Source organism: Rhipicephalus microplus, chromosome X (genome assembly GCF_043290135.1).
Source record: "Rhipicephalus microplus isolate Deutch F79 chromosome X, USDA_Rmic, whole genome shotgun sequence".
NCBI lineage: Eukaryota > Metazoa > Arthropoda > Arachnida > Ixodida > Ixodidae > Rhipicephalus > Rhipicephalus microplus.
The window spans coordinates 355,801,799-355,821,924 of record NC_134710.1 but is presented as its reverse complement, the minus strand read 5'-3'; the positions used below and the strand labels follow the sequence as shown (position 1 = coordinate 355,821,924).

Below are 20,126 nucleotides of genomic sequence, written 5' to 3'. Positions count from 1 at the left end.
CGATGCAATGGTGCAAGAATCTACCCTCATTTCATCTGGCAACAAGACTCATGTTCACCGTATACAATCTCATCTGAATTGTGTGCTTTTCACTCCCCCGCATTCGCCATCCCGCCGAAAAGAATGACCTTCATTTGCATCTAGTGCAGTGAGTCACTGGCGCCGTAGCACCACCACTGGACGTACGACTGTCATCGGCAGTCGCACGTCCACAGAAGCAAGCACGTTACGCACGTGCTCTTCACCGCGAGCGAGTTGTGTAGAATCCCGAATGAACTCAGTGTCGAAGACGCAGCTGAAGAGACTCTCAACGCCGTCCGACAGAGTCGAAACCACCCTGTGCTCAAGACGGCGAAGCCAGCAGAGAGACGTACGCCATGGCCTCGACCGTCGTCGCCACCCAGCGAAGAACAATGCCGCATAATTCAGGATTGGCGCCCTTCGCAGAGCGCACTCACTTTATCGCTCCTCCCTCTCTTTCTTTCTCTCGCGTCTTTCATCAGGGTGCCCGCGCAATGGTTGTCTTCCCCCTGCACTCCTTTTGGCACTGCGTTTTCTCCACTCCGGATCCGGCCGGGGTTTAGAGGTCAGGTCAAGCCGCTGCTTCGCGCGAAAGTGGTATCGCGGTGGCCCGAGCTGGGAGAGCGGGGTGGCGGAGATTGCCGTGGTGGAGTGGGGGGCGACTATATGGGGCTGCTCTCAAAATCTCGAAATAGAGGCCCGAGAGAAACGACCGAGAAAGGCGATAGAGAGGAAAGAAGGCACACCACCGCGGAGCCTCGTGCAAGATTCCCGTAAAAGAGAGAGACATGGCAGACAGCATAGAAATAAAGAAAGAACGCGCCCAGGAGAAAAAAAAAAGGAAAGCGGTTGTCTCGGGGTGTTTCCCCGCTCACCACAGTAATGTGTCGGAGGCTACAGAATGGCGGCAGCCATCACGCTGCTAACCACGCGCCGCGTCGCAGCTGTCGTTGCGCAGCCACGCGACGTCGCCGTCGACTTCCCCATTGTTTTCCAAATCGTTCCGAAGGCACGTGTTTCGATAAATGTCGAGGACATACGCCAGCCTTCTTGATGACGGGTCGTGTGCTTGATGGCTCGTCGCCGCATGACCCATCCAGCTGTCGACCATTGGAATAGCGCCCACTGTATGGGAGGCCATTGTAGATGTTGCGCGGCCTCGTCACGGCTGACGAAACGGCGTTGTAGCAGTTGCTTCACGAATGATCGACGCTTTCGAAAAGCGACGGCTTTGTTTCACACTGCCCGAATCGGCATTACGTGAAGCTTTGCGTTGGCGTGTTCAGCAACAACGCTCTGGACCTTGTGCTGAACAATACAAGCACGCACCGGGACATTTAGGATGGTCGAAGTTTTGGTGTGTGGTGGTAGTCGCCCCCCCCCCCCCCACCCTCCTGTACCCCTGTTTCGTTTTTTTTTCATCTTCCTTCTTTCGAGTCGGACGAAAGAGCTCATGGCTGTGAAAGTGGTGCTTTAATTGTAAAAATAAATAGCAGTCGTTTTCTTAATGCAAGTTTAAACTATGGCGCACACCTTTGCTACCAGTAAATGCTGTGAATATGGCTACCATGACCACTCAGAAAACCTCATGGGGCCGCCTGAACTTCGACGGGAGGCACGCGGCGTGCTTCAAGTTCATCTTGAAAAATATAATGAGGGCATTCAGGAGAAACCACGCGCCAAGAAGCTGACTTAGCAGCAGAACTAAGGCTGACAATTCATTACTTATGCTGTGAAACGCACAAATACTTAACGTTTATTGGAGCATGACGCATATAAGAGTAATATAACAGAAAAAGGATACAGATACATCTGGCAATAATACGGGAAATTCTTATTCATTATCACGCACTTTCAGACACGTCAGGCTAGATGAAGTGCGCCATTTCTCGTAACGTGAGAAGTCAGCTACAGTTTCTTCTCAAACGCGGATGCACAAGCCTGCGCCTATGGGCGCCTATTCCATACAGTGACATCATTGGTCGGACAACGAGAGAGAGAGAGAGAGAGAGTGTGTGTGTGTGTGTGTGTGTGTGTGTTCGCAAAATAGGCACGTATACACCACATATACACACACGTATACACCCCAATACCGTTGAAGGAGCCCTGCAACAATTTTGACCACGGTCAAAAAACGCTGCCGATCGGTATTAGAAACTCCCGACAACACGCGAGTCAAATATTATAGCGCCGCACGCAGCCTGGAGTTCACAATAAATGATCGAAGTCAGCTCAAAATTGCTTTCTTTTGACGCATGAGGGAGGAAGCTCAAAAATCACTCGAAGAAGACCTTCTATCAGTCATTAGCTGATTTGAACACGGTGCGCTCGGTCTTTACAGGAATCACCGCGGGAGATGGAGGAAGTTCAAAAATCACTCATAGAAGGCCTTCTATCAGTCATTGGCTGATTTCAACATAGGGCGCTCGGTCGTTACAGAGATCGCCGCGGTAGGGCGAGACTTGCTATGCGTGCGCGCTAGATCACACTGAAAAGGCCACGCATTGAAGAAAAAAAAAGAAAAAAAATGTGCTCAAGGTCACGAGGCGTGCGTGACGTGATTTCTTTGCCCTTGCCATTCACTCTCATTAGCTTCCAGCGCTTTCGTCGGGACAAGAGAAGAGAGACTGCAATTGCGACAAATCTTAGTAACTCAGCTCCTAGTGGACATATTTTAGAAATTTTCTGGCGCTAAATTTGTGAGGCAATACGCTCTTTTAGTGAATTCATTCCATGGTTACTTGAAGAAGTGTTTCAGGGCCTCTTTAAATGTGTAAAGCTCAGCTGTAGCAAAATGCTTTGATAAGAGCTGTAGTTTATTTAGATTCGTTACAACGCATGACACGCAGCAACGAAACACTGACACAAGGACGTCATTGTTTACGTTCTGTCGTGTAACCACCCTAGTGTGTACCTGTTTCTTTACAGTGTGTCACACGTTACGAGGCGTAGAGCTCATTTCTCATTTTCCAGGATCCACGAAGCGCCGGCGTGCCGGATGTGTCGGGTGTCGCGACACTTTCTATGATCAAAATAGAACAACCATCTCGAAAAACTAGATGAAAATAACGGTAGAAAAAGAGCGAATGAGAAAGAGAGAGGAATAGAGAGGAAAGGCAGGAAGGTTAACCAAGGAGAGGGAATGAAGGAACTCCAGTGTTTAGGAACCCGGTTCTGCAGTTCGTACGCCTTCTTTCCTTTCTCACTTTTTTTCCCTTTCATTTCATTTCATTTCATTTCATTTATTTATACTGTTAGCCCAGAAGTGGGCCGTTACAGGGTGGAAGTACAAACAATTATTTGCAAAAAAGAAGTACCGTACAGGTCTCGAGATAATTTCTCGGTACTATTGTGACCAGCAACTCGAAGTTATACATAACATACATAAATGGAACACACATGCGATGCAATACATACGCGCAGAACAGCACATGACGCATTTGAGGCGGCACTTTTGCACCGCGCTGAAGATTTGAAAGACAACTACTGCAGGATCATGCAACCAACAAAAAGTACACACACACGCAAAAAAAACATATGTCACTGTTATTCGGAAAATAAACGTTTTAGATTCTGTTCAAATGATGTAAGCGAGGAACAACCAATTATAGACTCTGGCAGCATATTCCAATCTTCAATAGCACGTGGAAAGTAACTGAACTTAAAGCAATCGTTACGTGGGACTAGGGGTGGTATATACATATTATGGCGATGTCTGGAGTGTTCTTGTGTGTTGACCTGGAAGTAATCTGAATAGTTTAGTTTAAATTGATTATGAATTAACTGGAAGAGGAATTTCAGACGCTCAATCCTCGTCCTAAGTTCAGGACTATCCAGTCCAGCTTTTTTACAGAGTTCAGTAGGAGAATGATGTCGGCTATATTTATTAAAAATAAATCTCGCACCAAGTCGCTGTATTTTTGTTATTTTATTGCAGTTTGTCTTTGTGTAAGGGTCCCAGACAATTTTAGAATATTCGATAATGGGTCTGACAAGAGTTTTGTAAGCAAGACACTTTATATCAGATGGGGCGGTATAAAGGTTACGTCTAAGGCTATACAATGCCTTGGTAGCCCTGGAGCATACATTATCAATATGAGTGTTCCACCGGAGGTCGGGCGTGAACCATAACCCAAGATATTTATAGTTTTGTACACGCTTGAGGAAAGCATTGCCAATCTGGTAGTTGTAATCTAGAGGTGCTTTCTTTCTAGTTATAGTCATAAAGACTGTTTTTTCTGTGTTCAAACTCATTTGCCATTCTTCGCACCAATCCTTTATTCTTTGAAGATTGTTGTTTAGATTAACTTGGTCATGTTCAGTCTCGATTCTACTATAAACAACACAGTCATCGGCAAACAACCTTATCGGGACCGTAACGCGGTTTGGTAGGTCATTTATATATAACAAAAATAAAAGGGGACCCAGCACGCTCCCCTGGGGAACTCCAGAATTCACTTTGTTTCAGCCTTGACGCGAGCCCTACCGGAGTATGCATGACAAGATGTCGGACATCCAATGGCAGATTCAGAGAAAAATACTTCTTTTCTGCTTCGGATACTGCTTTTTGGGAAGCATGGCTGACTGTCAGTGTGCGTGTACGGTGAGAAAATGATCGAGAGAACAGAAATGGCGCCGCGAATCGCCACGTCAGGAAAGAAAACACATAGGTGAGAAATACACGACAATGCAAAAACGAAAGAAAGAGTGGCGGATATATTGAGACCCCAGCGTGCAAAAACAATGAAGCTGGGCACATCGGAGCGAATGAAGAAAGACGAAGACGCATGATAGATGTCCGGTTGCGAAAGGTTTTCGGGAGCCTAGAAGCGCTGGCAGCGAATGAACGAAAAACTAAGAGAAATGTGAATAAGAGGAGCCGAGACAAGCTAGAGAGGAAAGCGCAGGCAACAGGAGGGCAGTTAAGCCAACTAGGTGTTGGCCGAGTATAAACAGAAGCAAGAGTGCACAGGTGACGAGCACCGTTGTTCTTTCACAAACTGCAGGTGTTAACGAAAGAGATCCGAGCGATGGAAGGCAGCCAACGGCTCGCTTTGTCGCAGGGCCATGAAGCAGCTGCAGCTGTGATGAAAGTTGCCTTAGGGCCTGGGCCAGACAACCCAGTGCTGCGATAATGTACTTTCCATGAGGTCAGACCTTTTCACCCTGTACCCGAATATTAAAGGGGCCTTGCAACACTTCTGAGCATGGTCAGAAAACGCTGTCGATCGGTTGTAGAGGCTCCTGAGAACACGCGAGCTAAATATTATAGCGTAGCACGCGGCCTAAAATTGACAATAAATTACCAAAATCATCTAAAAATTGCTTTCTCTTCTCAATGGTCACTCGTGTAAGGCCATGTATCAGCCATTGGCTGATTTGAACGTGGCGCGCTCGCTCGTTACAGTGGTCACCGTGAGAGGCGCCACCACTTGTCCACGCGTGCGCGTGCAATAACACTGAGAAAGCCACGCATTCGAAAAAAACTGCTCAAGGTCACGAGGTGCACGTGACGTATTTTCTTTGTACCTGCTATCCCTCCCTCCTTAGCTTTCAGCGCTTTCGTAAGGACGAGAGAAGAGAGAATGCGATTGCAGCGTGCGATAAATCTTTGCAACTTTGCTCGTACCGGACGGATTCTTAACAATTTTACGGCATTTATTCGTGAAACAATAAGCTATTTTAGTGAATCCATTCAATGGTTACTTAAAAAAGGTATTTCGGGGCCCCTTTAAGGCTCATATATTATATATAGCCGATCCCGAGTGCTAAGTACTGCGATGGAATACTGCTCCGGGTACTGTTCTCTGGTGGTGTCACATGCACGGTTTTTGAGGTGGGGAAGACACCGCAGTCACACAGCAGAGAAATAAATAAATAAATAGGTTGCTGGTTTATGGCAAGGGCCATGCAATGAATTCGATAGCAACAAATTGGAATGTTATACGAAGTATGGCTAGCAACTAACTCTCTTAGCATCCATGCTGACATGACTCAACGAAACGGTGGCCTAAGGAAACGTGACCACTGCATCAAGCGAAGCGAGCTTCGTTCCATCTATTAATTGATCGGAACAGAGCGGTGTGAATACATCACCTATATACAAAGGTACGAGCTGTCTGTTGATCTGTGGTAAGACAGGGCACGCACGACCACACCCAGCAACTCAACACACGCAGTTTCTGCCGGAGCCACCTCCCTTCCCCTTACAGGCCTCCCCATCACCAGTATTTTGCGTGAAAGATGACGGACGGCACCTCAACTCTCGTTTTGCTCCGAAATCGTCAGCTACATTTGCACGCTTTCGCTCATACATGGAACGTACGACCCTCAGGGCGATGTTATCACCCCTGAACAATATGCAGAACCTCGCGGCGCCGACGAAGGCAATGGCAAAAATCCGCTTAGATTGCTATCGCAATACAAAACACTATGGTTCACTTGTATCAACAAAACTCTGAGTGGCGCAGTGTGATTTATGGCATCTGTGGAGTGAAAACTACACGTGCGTCTACGTGAACCCTGGTCGGACCAATGCTATTGACAACTATACGACAAATATGAATGAATGGTACACATTTACCATTCTTGTTGGGTTCCGTTACTTTACATCGCTACTGGTTATAATTTCTTGCTACACCTTATTGCTTTGGAGAAGGCCATACCACGTTTAATGAGACGACGTGGAGTGTTTCGGCCGGCATATTTTTTTACCTTTTCAGGAATGCTCACTGCCAGCTTATAACTATCGCATGTATAATTTGAGTATAGGTTGTCTAATTCGGTTTCTGAAAAATAGTATGACTGACCATTCAATTATTATATAAATATTTAGTTTGTAATTAGAAAAAAATGCTATAAATTTATTCTCACACTACTATGTTATTAACATATGGTCTCCAGAACCTTGGCATCAAATTATGTAAACTTCACGCGTTTATAGAAAATTGTTCCTAATGCGTGTGACAAAGGGTACATTTCTATTACAGTAAAGCGATTACAAATTCACACCGTGGCTCGTTATTGGTAAGCTAAATAGCAGAACATGATACAGCATTTCAGTGTTTGTAATATGATTTGACATCAAAAATGATTTAAAAGCCGGCCAGATTTTTTGAACGTATACACTTTATCTGCACAATGTAAAGTAACAAATAGCAGCCCCGCCCCAGTGGTCTAGTGGCTATAAAGTACTCGGCTGCTGACCCGCAGGTCGCGGGATCGAATCCCGGCTGCGACGTCTGCATTTTCGATGGAGGCGAAAATGCTGTATATGCCCGTGTGCTCCGATTTAGGCGCACGTTAAAGAACCCCAGATGATCGGAATTCCCGGAGCCCTCCACTACGGCGTATTTCATAACCATATGGTGGTTTTGGGGTGTCGAACCCCACATATCAATCAAATGAAATCAACAGATAGCATGTATAGCTATTCCTACTGTCACCCTTGCCATGCGCAGACTGCAGTATACATGTGCGCAGCATGGCGCACGCACAAGCTTTATGACGCAGATGCACATGTCGGTCTCGAGCAGCAGGACAGATAAGAGAGATCACTGCAGAAAGATTCGAACGCCTATTGTTTGCATCGTCTATGCGACCTGCAGGTGATGCACACAGACAATGACTGTCACCAATGTGTCACGTATACAAGTGACACATGACGAGCGCGTGTGTAGTGCACGCGCATTTCGCACGACAATCGCAGTCGCGTTGAACAAGCTTGTCGCAGTGCATATTCATGGGCGAGAGAGTTTCCCGAAAGGTTATGAGCACCTTAACTGAACACAAGAAACACATTATCTCTAATTCACTTGAAGAAAATATCAAGTAAAAAGCGCGTCTTTTTGTCCCGCAACGATACTCGTTATCTATCTTGCGCTCCTATCCTTGCACTATCGTTGAGTGCGCAGTACTTTCGGGTCACGAACGGCATGCGCGACATAGCTTTCTTGGTAGGAAAGTGGCCAGCGCCGAGATTTCTTGAAATGAAGTGGAAGCAAGCCCAATGATGATTATGGCTGTGGGGCTAAAAGACACCCTTTTATCAATTTTTTAATGTGTTGTGGCCGATAGAAACTACTGTACTTGAAAACTATAGACGTAACCACAGAATTCTAGGGTTGAGAGGAGAGGGGAGGGGGTATGTATGCATGTTTGGACATATTTCGGCGCACTTATTACACACATACACAAAAACTAAAAATTTCGGGGATGGGTGCTCGAACGTTACCCCGCCAAACCACCACATTGCATACGTCACTCCAAAGTCCGCGTCACTTTCAGAACAGCTCCATCTAATATGCGTGTGCAGTTATTCGTTCATGGTCGCTGGAGACATTCTATCAAGTGGCCGTGAAACCCAATCAAATTCAAATGTGAGCATTAGATAGATAGATAGATAGATAGATAGATAGATAGATAGATAGATAGATAGATAGATAGATAGATAGATAGATACAGACAGACAGACAGACAGACAGACAGACAGACAGACAGACAGACAGACAGACAGACAGATAGATAGATAGATAGATAGATAGATAGATAGATAGATAGATAGATAGATAGATAGATAGATAGATAGATAGATAGATAGATAGATAGATAGATAGATAGATAGATAGATAGATAGATAGATAGATTTTTTCATTGGCGTAGTGAGAATTTTCAGTGTTGCACAGAGGCCTTCTTCATTCACGCCACACGAATGCCATGATCAAGAGAAATTTTCCGATATATCCCTGTCTTCTTGTCATTACTCTCTCACGACGGCTCCTAAATCTATAAGCACCTTAAGTACCCGTGCTTGTATAGTCCAGTCTGGTATGAAGCGGTCACAAGTATGTTCACTTCTTTCTTCGCGTTGTCATTACCACCTACATTGCAAAATCCCGAATACTATATACCTCTCGATCAGCCAACCTGGACGCAAAAGAATTTCTGCTGTGGACGCGGGTTCTCAAACTTCTCATCTGTGGTAACGAGCGTACGTTGGCGGGAATACACTTGGAGCGCGTAATGATAAGACCTGCCTCGCGGCTTCGTAAATTGCTCACCGCCTACAACCTACTTACGCATGTGCACCTCGAGTTTGGGCATGTGGGCTGTCTAATTGTCATCGATGTTCCCTCTGCGTGGCACACCCTTGTGAAAATGGCTCATACACACTTGGCGACGTCCTTGAATGTTGCACCCACGAGTACGATGCCGTATCCGCTCGCATATATACAGCACTGCGCAGACAGAGTAAGGCGCGACGGGATACTGTATACTGCACGTTTCACGGCTATCATCGAGGTTGCTAAAGAAACGAAGCCAACAACACCTTCATTTTTTTCTGTTTACGTAATCTCGCACACATTCGAGCATACGCAACTGCGACGCTATAGTTCTCCACCGAAGCAAATGATTGATTGATGGATTGTTTCATTGATTGATTGATATGTGGGGTTTAACGTCCCAAAACCACCATATAATTATGAGAGATGCCGTAGAGGAGGGCTTCGCAAATTTCGACCACCTGGGCTTCTTTAACGTGCGCTTAAATCGGAGCACACGGGCATATACAGCATTTTCGCCTCCATCGAAAATGCAGACGTCGCAGCCGGGATTCGATCCCGCGACCTGCGGGTCAGCAGCCGAGTACCTTAGCCACAAGACCACTGCGACGGGGCTGGGACGAGAACCGAAAGTTCTACAAACGTCATTATAAGCACCCAACGCGAGATCAGCAGGTATTTCCAAGTAAACTTTCTGTTCATTAGGGTTCACCATCCCAGCATACATAGTGAGTGTCTTTCCTTTGATACTTACAGCATAGAGAAAATTGATAAAGCAAGGAAAGAAAAAAATAAATTACCAGTGCATACTATCATCTAATTGCTGCACGCGGACCACGGTCAGCAGTGGCGGTTAATTGTAATGAACCGAGAGAGAGAGAGAGAAAATAGAGGTGTACTATACTTTGTAAAGACTTGGTGCTGGGCTGGTCAGTATACATAGCTTCAAAAAAGAAAAAAAAGCTAGACTCCTAAGCTGCAGCGGAAAGAAGAAGCACAAGAAAAGAGCATTTGCCATTACGCCCTTTGTTTTTATGTCTACTGATCTATTGTTGAAAGATCAGATAGTTATCCAAAATGTATGACTAATTGTCAAGTATGGGTTGCCTCCATGGAGTTTTATATAGTGTTACCTTGAGTGGAATGTGGCGCTGCGATCATCTAACCCATGGGAATAATGGGGAGCAGAGGCTTCGGATCGGATTGCGTTAGCTAGCGAACTATCCACGGATCCATTTCCACAGTTTCAGTTTCTTCCGCAGCGTGGGTAGTGGTGTGCGGTGCAAAGCACTGAAGCAGCACCTTTGTTGTTCAAAGAGGCTGAAGTCCACTAGGTCTGAGATTTACTGTGGCTTCAGAGCTTTACGAGTCGTATTTGACAGTTTAAACAAAGCATCGCCCACTCACCGCTGCGCATAGACGTAGCGTTTTCATGCCAGTGCAGAATATTATATCGAGTTCACGTTTTTTTCGTAAGCGCGCCTTGCCAAAACTCGTTTAAATCGACTGCATAACGACAGCGAAGATAAGTAGACGCAGCTTCACGCTCCTCTGACTCGACTTCACAACAAAACGAGAGGTGCGTTGGTGGCAGACCACTTGGACAGACGCAGCTGGCATCGCAGCAAATGAAACGTTGAAGTGTTTCTCACCTAATACAGTACTTTTATTTACATAAATAGACAATGCGTACTTTCTAGAGCGAGACAAAAATGGTTGTTTTGAAATGTTGTAAATAATATTTCATTACATCTTGATGCCAAATCTGGAATGCAATGGCAGAGCAATGCACACCCTGGCGACTAAATTTGTCGAGGTTTCACTTCTACCTCATGGTCACGGAAACTTCTTGCAACAAAATTTACGTACGAAAAATGAAGCAAGCTTAATTCTATAAATTCGTATAACTTTGTTTAGACTCGGCAAACAAACGTCACGAATCTCAAGAACGCGATCCATCCGAAGCAGATCCGAAGCCTGTAGTTCCCGAAATTCCCATGACGGTACAAGCGCCACTGAAGGAGCCCGCGTAGACACTAGTGCCACATTCCCTTCTAGGTATTGTTGTATGAAGCTCTATGGCTACCTCTATAATTACTATTCAGTTTTTATAGTCCATTTTTGGCAGCGATTTAACATACCACGGGGACGGGCAATGTGACCTCCAAAAGCGCATCGGTGACACTGCATATTCCCGCAATGTCGTACACTGTTTACACACTTGATGTTATCTATACATATCTGTTGGTGCTCGCGAGAATGACGAAGACCAATAATTTTCGCTCAGTAAAGCACGCCAATAACAATAATAAAAAATAAGTGTACTATGAACCAAACGGAAAATTCCTCGTATAGGACCGGTAACAAGCAAATGGCGAACGACATATGAAATGAAAATCCGAGATGGGCGAGTTAGGAGAGATCACGTTTGTCACCCGCAAGAGGTGCGACAACGTATTCGACATTGGCCCCGCCAGGCAGGCGGTTGGCAAGCAGTCATACGAATCTTTTGGACAGCGTTCAACGCACCTGTTGCCCGGTCGTCATTCCGTACGTCACTGCTCGCTTGCTTGGACGCCCGCCTTTGCCACAGTCTCGCGCACTTGTCCACACAAATACATCGAGAAGAAACTCATACGTACGGAGCAGCGCATTTACGCATTTCAGCAGGCTGTACACAGGACTGATCCCCGCACACCGCAACTATATAGTGAACGACGCATAGGCTGAATATTCATATCTGTCTGCGTCCACAAATGAGATCAAATACTTTTTGTTTTAACTGGATACTCAAGTTCGAGGGAGAAATTTACTTGAACTTAAAAAAATCGATTACTGAAACTTTATAAAAAAGCTGATAAGACGTGTCGTCGTGGGTAAACATGCATGCGGCCAGTGATGTTCGCTGGCACGTCCTGGCGCTTATTACGCAGAAGCCTCTTTGAGGTGCGCGATCACTGCCATTTTCTCAGGAGACGGCGCATGTCAAATATTCACAATGCCATGGGTGTGCATTCAGAATGACATTCAATATCGGCTACTGTAGCACAGAAGGTGAATCCACTAACGCTTCGTGCGAGATGAGGGAGGGCGGAGTCATTGCGACTCCGTCGTCCCCCTATTCTACGTTACAACTTATTATACACAGTAGCCCCTACATGCTGTGCGTGGATGGTGTACCCACCTTTCTTCCGTGTCATCGGCTTGCCGAAGTGCGTGATCACGATCATGTCGATGCCGCCGGATCCCACTGTAAGCACTCTCAAGCCGTGTGTTGCCCCGTAACACGAAAAGATGCCACGCCTGCCACGTGCCCCACGATAGTTACACGTTTCGACGAGCTTTAGACTCCCTCAGGTAAAAGTATGAGGACACAGTGCGAGAGAGGTTCTCCAGGTCAAGGATCTTCAATGGCTCTCCTGTGTGCGCCGCCGAAGGGACGAGGTCGACTGCGAGCTGGGTCGATGCTGAAAGGCCGCGGCTTGGCAAAAGGCAGGAGAGTCTTCTTGCCTGTTCCCTGATGGGTGGACCTCGTGGAAAAATTAGTGACAACACATTTCTTTAGATCTCGGTGACAGACCAACACTCCAGACGTCCAACGCAAGTCTCTGCAAGGGGCAGGTTCTTGGGAATTTTTCCGGTCAGCAGGGATAGTTCTCGGCCGTGCCCGCGATTCGACGACACATGCGACCGTCTCTTTTTCGAGTAAACACGGGGACAACGTCCGCGACAGTGCGCACAGTCGTCCCTGCTAGAAGAGAGGCAGGGAACGAGGTCTTCTGGTGCGCGTCCGCCAAGCACGAAGAGCTCCGCACACTTTCGAGGATCAACAGCGAGTGCCTTTGCCAAGTGTCCAGCTACTCACGGCAGCGCGCTTTTTTCTCTGGCAAAACAGTTGTACATATATATTTTTTGTTCGCGTGGCGATCGCGTGGGCCCGAACACGCAGGGAGACACAGAGCGCGACCCGCCCGCGCAAACCCGACCACGCTCTGTTGCGGCCAAGGCGAAGAGCGAGGTCCCGGTTGGGTGTCAGGAGCCAGCAGACCGCCAGTGGGCGCTGCTGTGGACTCTTTCTTTCTTTTCTCCTTTCTTTCTTTCTTTCTTTCTTTCTTTCTTTCTTTCTTTCTTTCTTTCTTTCTTTCTTTCTTTCTTTCTTTCTTTCTTTCTTTCTTTCTTTCTTTCTTTCTTTCTTTCAAGTTCTCTCTCAGGTGCAGCCTTCATTTCGATGCCCACGTTGGTGCGCGCCGGCCTCGGGTACACGCACAAACGCACGCACGCCAAGCGAGCACCGTGCCAAAGAACCCTGGGTCGTGCCAGTTTCGACTTGGGTCTCGCAGCGCCTGATGCGCTGAGGGTCGCTCAACGCGGGTTAAACAAGGGAAAGACCGTTGCTGCTCTGGGCCCTCGCCCTCTTCTGACCGCGGACTCGAACGAAACGAGCGAAAGAACTCGTGGCAGCAGTGTTGGAGCATGGAGCGAGAGACGCGTTAGGGACCCGTCTATTTCGTTTATGCCATCGCTGGTAATTTGTCTCCACTCTGTCGTGTACAAGCGTATGCTTTCCTTTTCCTTGTTACTATTCTCTGTTTTCTTTTTTGGGTATGTAATATCCCTATTTGTTTTTTCGACTATACCGGGTTTGTCACTAAGTGCGTGAAATCGTGTATATATTGACAGGCGCTTTTATCATGCCACATATTTCCTGTACTTGTCATATACTCTATTTGTCTCTACCCCGCCTGCTCTACATTTATTGGATCAGTGAATAGTGTCTTTGCACGGTTTCCCCAAGGAAGGAATGAAAGTAGGGAACAAAGCGGTAGAAGGTAGGGAGGTGGTTAACCAAAAAAGCACCTGATTGACTACTCTGCAATCGGGGATTAAAAAATGAAATTGAAAGATTAAAAAGAGAGATGATAGAACAAGAAAACGAGTCCAGTGATTTGGAAAAGCAAAGTTCGGGCGTTAGCTAGGTATATAGCGCTGGCCCATACGGCGCTGAGAAGTGGACAAGTGGGGAAGTTGTGGTGGTCAAAAGAATTATTAACAATGTGAAGCATAGATCATGATGACCTCCCTCACCTATTCTATGCTAAACATGTTGACAGTGGGCTGTTTATTAAGCACTGTAAAATGCCTCCCTCTCTCTTTATTCTCAATACAAGCATTGGAGAAATAATGGCAATGGATTTCTCGTATAGCATCAGCCACCATTGGGAGAGCTTCTGCGTTATCTAACCGACTACGATCACGGGCTACGAGTGGTGAAAGCAAGATAAGAGGGAAAAGTGGATTCTTTAACACTGAAAAAGTAGGCGAAAAAAATGAGTAGCGCTCGGTGCAGTTCTAGATAAAGCGCTAAATGCAGCTCCTCAACTGAGAAACTTAAGGAAGCACGAAGCATGGGCGCCCAGCGATCCCCGTTCCTAGAGCTTCCACTGCTCGGTTACGATGACGTCAATGTGTGAGGCAAGCGTATAGGGTTTGCCCGGTATGAGTAGAACCCTGTTAGTCGGCATTCGCAAACTCCTTGCGTGACATGAGTGCTACTTTTTGCTCTACTTTATCGACTTCCTGCTTGTTCACCGGCCGCTCAGATCAGCTGCTGACAGCGAGTTCCGTTAGGTTAATTCCCTTAGGAACAGTTGAGCGCTTTTCGATGTGCAGGCGCCCTCTCTTGCGCGGTGCGGGTGTCAATCATATGCTTCTGAAGCATTTTTAGTGATAATAGGTTATTATTGCGATCACTTATTGGTTATTTCTGTTAATTATATTGCTACCCTTGATTTAGGCGTGTTTAAGCACTCGATTTTGAGCGTAATCACGCCGCATGAAAACAGTGGATGGGCGACAAGCTGGACCCCGAAAGTGACATGCACAAAAATAAGCAAAGAAAGTGCCTACGCTAAACGCGTGGAAGAAAAATCATGTTCATAACGCCGCGCCGGTTAAAGAGTTTTTATGTTGTAGGACAATTAACGTAGACATCTGAGCTGCTACACCTCATAAACAGTATGGATCGAGGTTTTCCAATATAATAATTTGGGATTGGAGAAAAAAAAAACGAATATTCTAGACACGACTTGCGAATATCAAATCGTACATTGAATACTTGGCTTCTAAATAATATGAAAACATAAAGCTGTCCAGCACTCAGTCGATAAGAGGCTGGGTTATTTAAATTACGCATGCATAACACCATTCGCAATGTGATCTCCAATCAATTAGGTAGTTTCTAGATGAGAAATGGCTGTATGTTTCTTTCTTTACTTCAACAATTACCATATTGAGAAGCTAAAAATCGTAAAGTCATCAACACACATGCACATACGTTTGTGTTCACTGAAGAACAAGGAATAGTAAAACATCGCAAATGTTCTAAATAGGTGTGTATATAAAACTGGCTGACAAGAGGTGCATTTAGTCCGATCAAAACTAAACGTTACAAGGTACGTTCCCTTTTGATTTTGATTTCGCGGGCTTGGGAGAAGCAGTGACACCTGTTACGTCATAAAATGCCCTCTGCGGGGAAACGCCACGTCCGCCAACTAATGCACGTCACGCAACATCTATCTATCTATCTATCTATCTATCTATCTATCTATCTATCTATCTATCTATCTATCTATCTATCTATCTATCTATCTATCTATCTATCTATCTATCTATCTATCTATCTATCTATCTATCTATCTATCTATCTATCTATCTATCTATCTATCTATCTATCTATCTATCTATCTATCTATCTATCTATCTATCTATCTATCTATCTATCTATCTATCTATCTATCTATCTATCTATCTATCTATCTATCTATCTATCTATCTATCTATCTATCTATCTATCTATCTATCTATCTATCTATCTATCTATCTATCTATCTATCTATCTATCTATCTATCTATCTATCTATCTGTTCTAAAAATAGTCGTTCACTTTATTAATCTCCTTCAGGGGCGAATGAACCCACAGAGTCAGCGAGCGCCGGTTATGCGACAAGATCGAGCGAACCATGCATGTCAGCACTCACTCATCCGCGAACACTACGTTTAACTCTATTTTTCTGCCATCTCGTAACGAAAAAAAAAACAACCGAGTAGCTGGTGCAAATAGGCGCGGAGGGGCGTACGCGAGGAAGCAGCTTCCTAAGTGACGGGCCGCGCTCCGTGTCGGAGTAAGTAGTATTGATGAACCACGCTGTATTGCTGGGCGCCTTAAAAACTGGTTCCGAGCCGCTTTCAAACACACACCACCGCTCCCCGAATGCTCTCTGCAAACGGATCCTTTGTCGAAGCGAAGGACTCATGTCTTCACCACGCGCCGCCGTACTCTAAACTGAATTGCACGAGTTGTTTATACTGCAGCTCGCGGGCTCGTCAACCGGTCGTACACTCCCCCGACGCAGTCAAGCAGCAAACGTTTTTCTTCGTCGGAACGCGAACGAACGCGACGAGGACTTCCTTAATAGGACTGGGAGGCCCTCGAGCTCTCCCCTTCGTTCACTCGCACCGTGGATTGCGGTACATGCGCCAAAGTCGCATACGTCACGGTAGGCTAAGGGGGAAAGGCTTATATCACCTATGAATAAAAAAAACCCGGAGAAGTTACCTCGATGTATGCGCGACGTTGCTTCTTGTAATGTCGATTGTCCACTATGGTATTTACTCCATTAATGGCCACTCATTTAATGATCGAAACCTAAGCTTCTGCGGCATTAAATGAATATGAGCCGCTCGTTTCGAGAACTGATTGAAGTATCTCGTCTAAGTAACTATAAGAAGGTTGCGTGATGCGTTTGCTCCTGTGTCGTTTCTCACATGCATAGTTAAGGTTAAGGTTTCACATGCATGGTTAAGGATGGGGTTCATCGTACTCAACGGGGTCCCTTTTTGTGAGGTCTTTTCGTGTTTATAAGTCTTGGGCGTCCTCTCGAAACACCTCCCTGGTCGCACTTCTGCCCCACACCGCCCCCTTTCCCACTCTGCCCATCAAAACGAAAAGAATGCGGAACCACCATTTCCAAGCCAGAATGGAACCTAAGGGCAACTACAGTCCGTTTCTAAACTCAACAGCCAGCACCCCTCAATTTCTCTACTTTCGGTTTTCTAGAATGTGATAGATCGCAGATCTGTTTACGAACTCGTTCCTTATACCATCTTCGGACCGGATGAACGGAATGTCAAACAACAGAACATTCATCTATGCCGAGTTCTTTTCGGATTGTTTCGCTCTGTGTTTTCTTTATTTCACCGCGGTTTGTGTTCTGTACTCGCAGTTCTGGAAAACGATGTGCTTGTTGTTGTTCGCCGCCCACACTGCGCGGCTAGATCCCGGAGGTTGCGCAAGACGCCGTCGAAGCCACGCCTATATATGTTAACGCACGGTCTTGCACGTGTATACATATACATATATCTTGCCGGGGCGCCGCTCCTACGCGAGACGCCGCTGCAGTATACGTTGTTGGCTAAAACAGAGAACGTCATATTAGGCGTTGAGCGTTATATATGTTCTACACATTCGTGCAGTGCATACACACTCATGACCGCGGACGTGGCTATTCGGTTATGGTGCGCAGAGGCCGTGCTGCGAAGCTATATAAAACGTACTGCTGACGGGGAATGCTAGCGGCTCGTCCTCTGGCATGCCGACTGTTTGGAGAACTGATTCACGCACTCGTTTTGGCGGGCGCCGCCCTAAACAACGCGCGGCATTCTCGCACGTGCTTGCACGTGTGTACTACGCATTCGCGCATACTTCCGGCTCAGCTCATCCCGTTTTCAGTGGCCACAATTTTTTTTTCACTTTCTGGGTATTTAGTTGCTTTCTTTTTTATTTGGGCGCGTTTTTCGTGTCCTTGAAAGCAGCATATATTGCTACAGCGGACGAGACGTCTTTGAAAACACTATGCGACCACCCCGGAAACTGCAGGATGCTCCGAGTGTTTAGCGCAATTCAAAGACAATAAAATGAAACAAATGTAGGGGTAGAATCTATAGGACAAAATGGCAGCGCACACAAAAGCAGTTGTTTTATTCAGTGTGGAAGACCGTGTTGCTCAGCTCACACCCAGACGAACAGTTCTGGGCAATTCGACGGCCCGAGGAAGCCGCCAGGGCCCGAGGAAGCCGCCAGGGCCCGAGGGCTTCTGACTGACACCTAGGCGTGGGATGTATACGCCCCATCGAGTACACCAGACTTTCTAAACAAAGTCTTTTCCTCCTCCTCCTACTCTTGTTCTTCACCGTCTTTCAGTGACTTCCCATATATATATATATATATATATATATATATATATATATATATATATATATATATATATATATATATATATATATAATGTAGGAAGTGTGGAAGTGTATATTTAAGGGCTCGTTTGTACGTGTTCAAGAGTTTAAGACAATATTAATGAGATTGAACTGACAATAATGCCAAGGAAAGTATAGGCGAAGTTATTAGACCGAATCGTAATGTAATGTAAACGTAAAGAAAGAAAAGTGGGTGGACAGATAATTTGCCATGGGCAGGCACCGAACTTGCGACGTTAGAATAACGCGTTCGATGCCCTACCAACTGAGCTACCGCGACGGCTATCCACCCAGCCGCTTCATTAGGTATATAAACATACAAAGACGTGTTTCATCTGCATCCCACACCGAAATTTAAGCTTCTTGTCGAAGATGTGAAAGTGGACGGCGATCGTACATAGCCTGCAGGCGACAGGGTTGTGTTACTTAAGGCGTGCTTGTGTTATGCTTGCAGGTCACGCCCAAATTAAGCATCCTTCCAGTCTATAAGCAGATGTCTCTGTATGTATTCGGGGGCTAGATTGAGGGGGGGGGGTGTATAATGCTTAAGAGGAAATGGCCGTCGCATCTGCGTCTACGCAGCCGAGTCTGTGCGTGCGCTGTTTCATAACGGGGCGCAGATGGGTCTCGTTAGGTCTGACTATCGGGCGTCGCCATCTGCTGGCGTCGCGTCGCGTCGTCGCCGCATGCTGCAGCGCACAAGGCGCCGCTCGAGTCCTGCATGGAGACGAGCCAAGCGCCCCTTGCGTAACTTCCTAGGAGACCGTTACGCCAGCCAGGATCTCGAAACAAGCTAGGCAGTATGGAGCACTGGAACCGCGGCGCCGAGCGTCTGAAAAGTGCCAATCGAGGATTACAAGACAAGATGGACGGTCGCAGGAGGCTTCGAGTGATGAACCGCGCGCGTTAGAACGAGACAATTTGCTGAAGCCAACGTTTTCGAAAAGGGACGACCCGTCTTCGTCAGCACGTACGTCAAAGCCCTGACGATGGCAATTAGGTCGGCGCCTTGTCGAAACGTCAACTGAAGTAGTGGTTGGAAGCAGCTCATTTCTGCAACCCAAGAGGGAACCCGACACAGCGTCGTTGGGGGTACAAAAGGAAGAGAGCTGAAACGAGAGGCCACAAAGTGAACAATATGAGTATACCCACAACAACGATTAGGGAAGGGGACTTGTCCCCTGCCCTAATCCCCCAGTGTAGGGTAGCCAACCGGATGTCTTTCTGGTTAACCTCCCTGCCTTCTCCCTTTTGTTGTTTCCTCCTCCGAGCGCCAGGCCGGCGCATACCTAGATCCACTCCCGTTAGGAGAAGTGATGCGAGTCCAGCAGCAGTGGCGATAAACCCGCGGGCACCATGCAGCAGTGGAGGTGGATGCTCTAGCCACTTGATCACTGCTGAAGTGGTTGATGTGGGTGACATGTCATTGTTGAGAATTGGGTGGAGCAGAGACATCAGATATTACGAACTTAGTATGGTTGTAACGTTTTAATTTAGATAGCACGAAATACACGTCCGATATGCCGTCACCAGTTAAGCATTGTCAGGTGCATGCACCTCACAACGCTTTATTGCAGACGTCACAGCTGTACCTCTCCCAACGTTGTTGTTTACAGAACGATGCACGTATCGTGATCTTATGATTTTCGAGAACCTATACATCGTACTATAGCATAAAAAATGCAACGCATCATTTTCTTCGTTAAACAAGTGCATATAGTATACCCATCA

The 20,126-nt window shown here is 46.3% G+C and overlaps 1 protein-coding gene across 3 annotated transcripts in view; it reads right to left on the bottom strand.

Moving 5' to 3' along the window:
• Positions 1 to 20,126, bottom strand: part of LOC119161142 (SH2 domain-containing protein 4A) — a 417,994-nt gene that overhangs the window by 108,887 nt on the left and 288,981 nt on the right. The window contains exon 1 of one of the 3 annotated variants that reach the window (XM_037413491.2): positions 12,268 to 13,139. The exons of the other annotated variants lie outside the window; for them this stretch is intronic. Within the exon in view, the coding sequence (XP_037269388.1) occupies positions 12,268 to 12,313 (46 nt within the window). The 5' untranslated portion in view covers positions 12,314 to 13,139. Of the gene's footprint in view, positions 1 to 12,267; positions 13,140 to 20,126 lie in introns of those variants that run through there. 3 annotated transcript variants of the gene reach the window in all.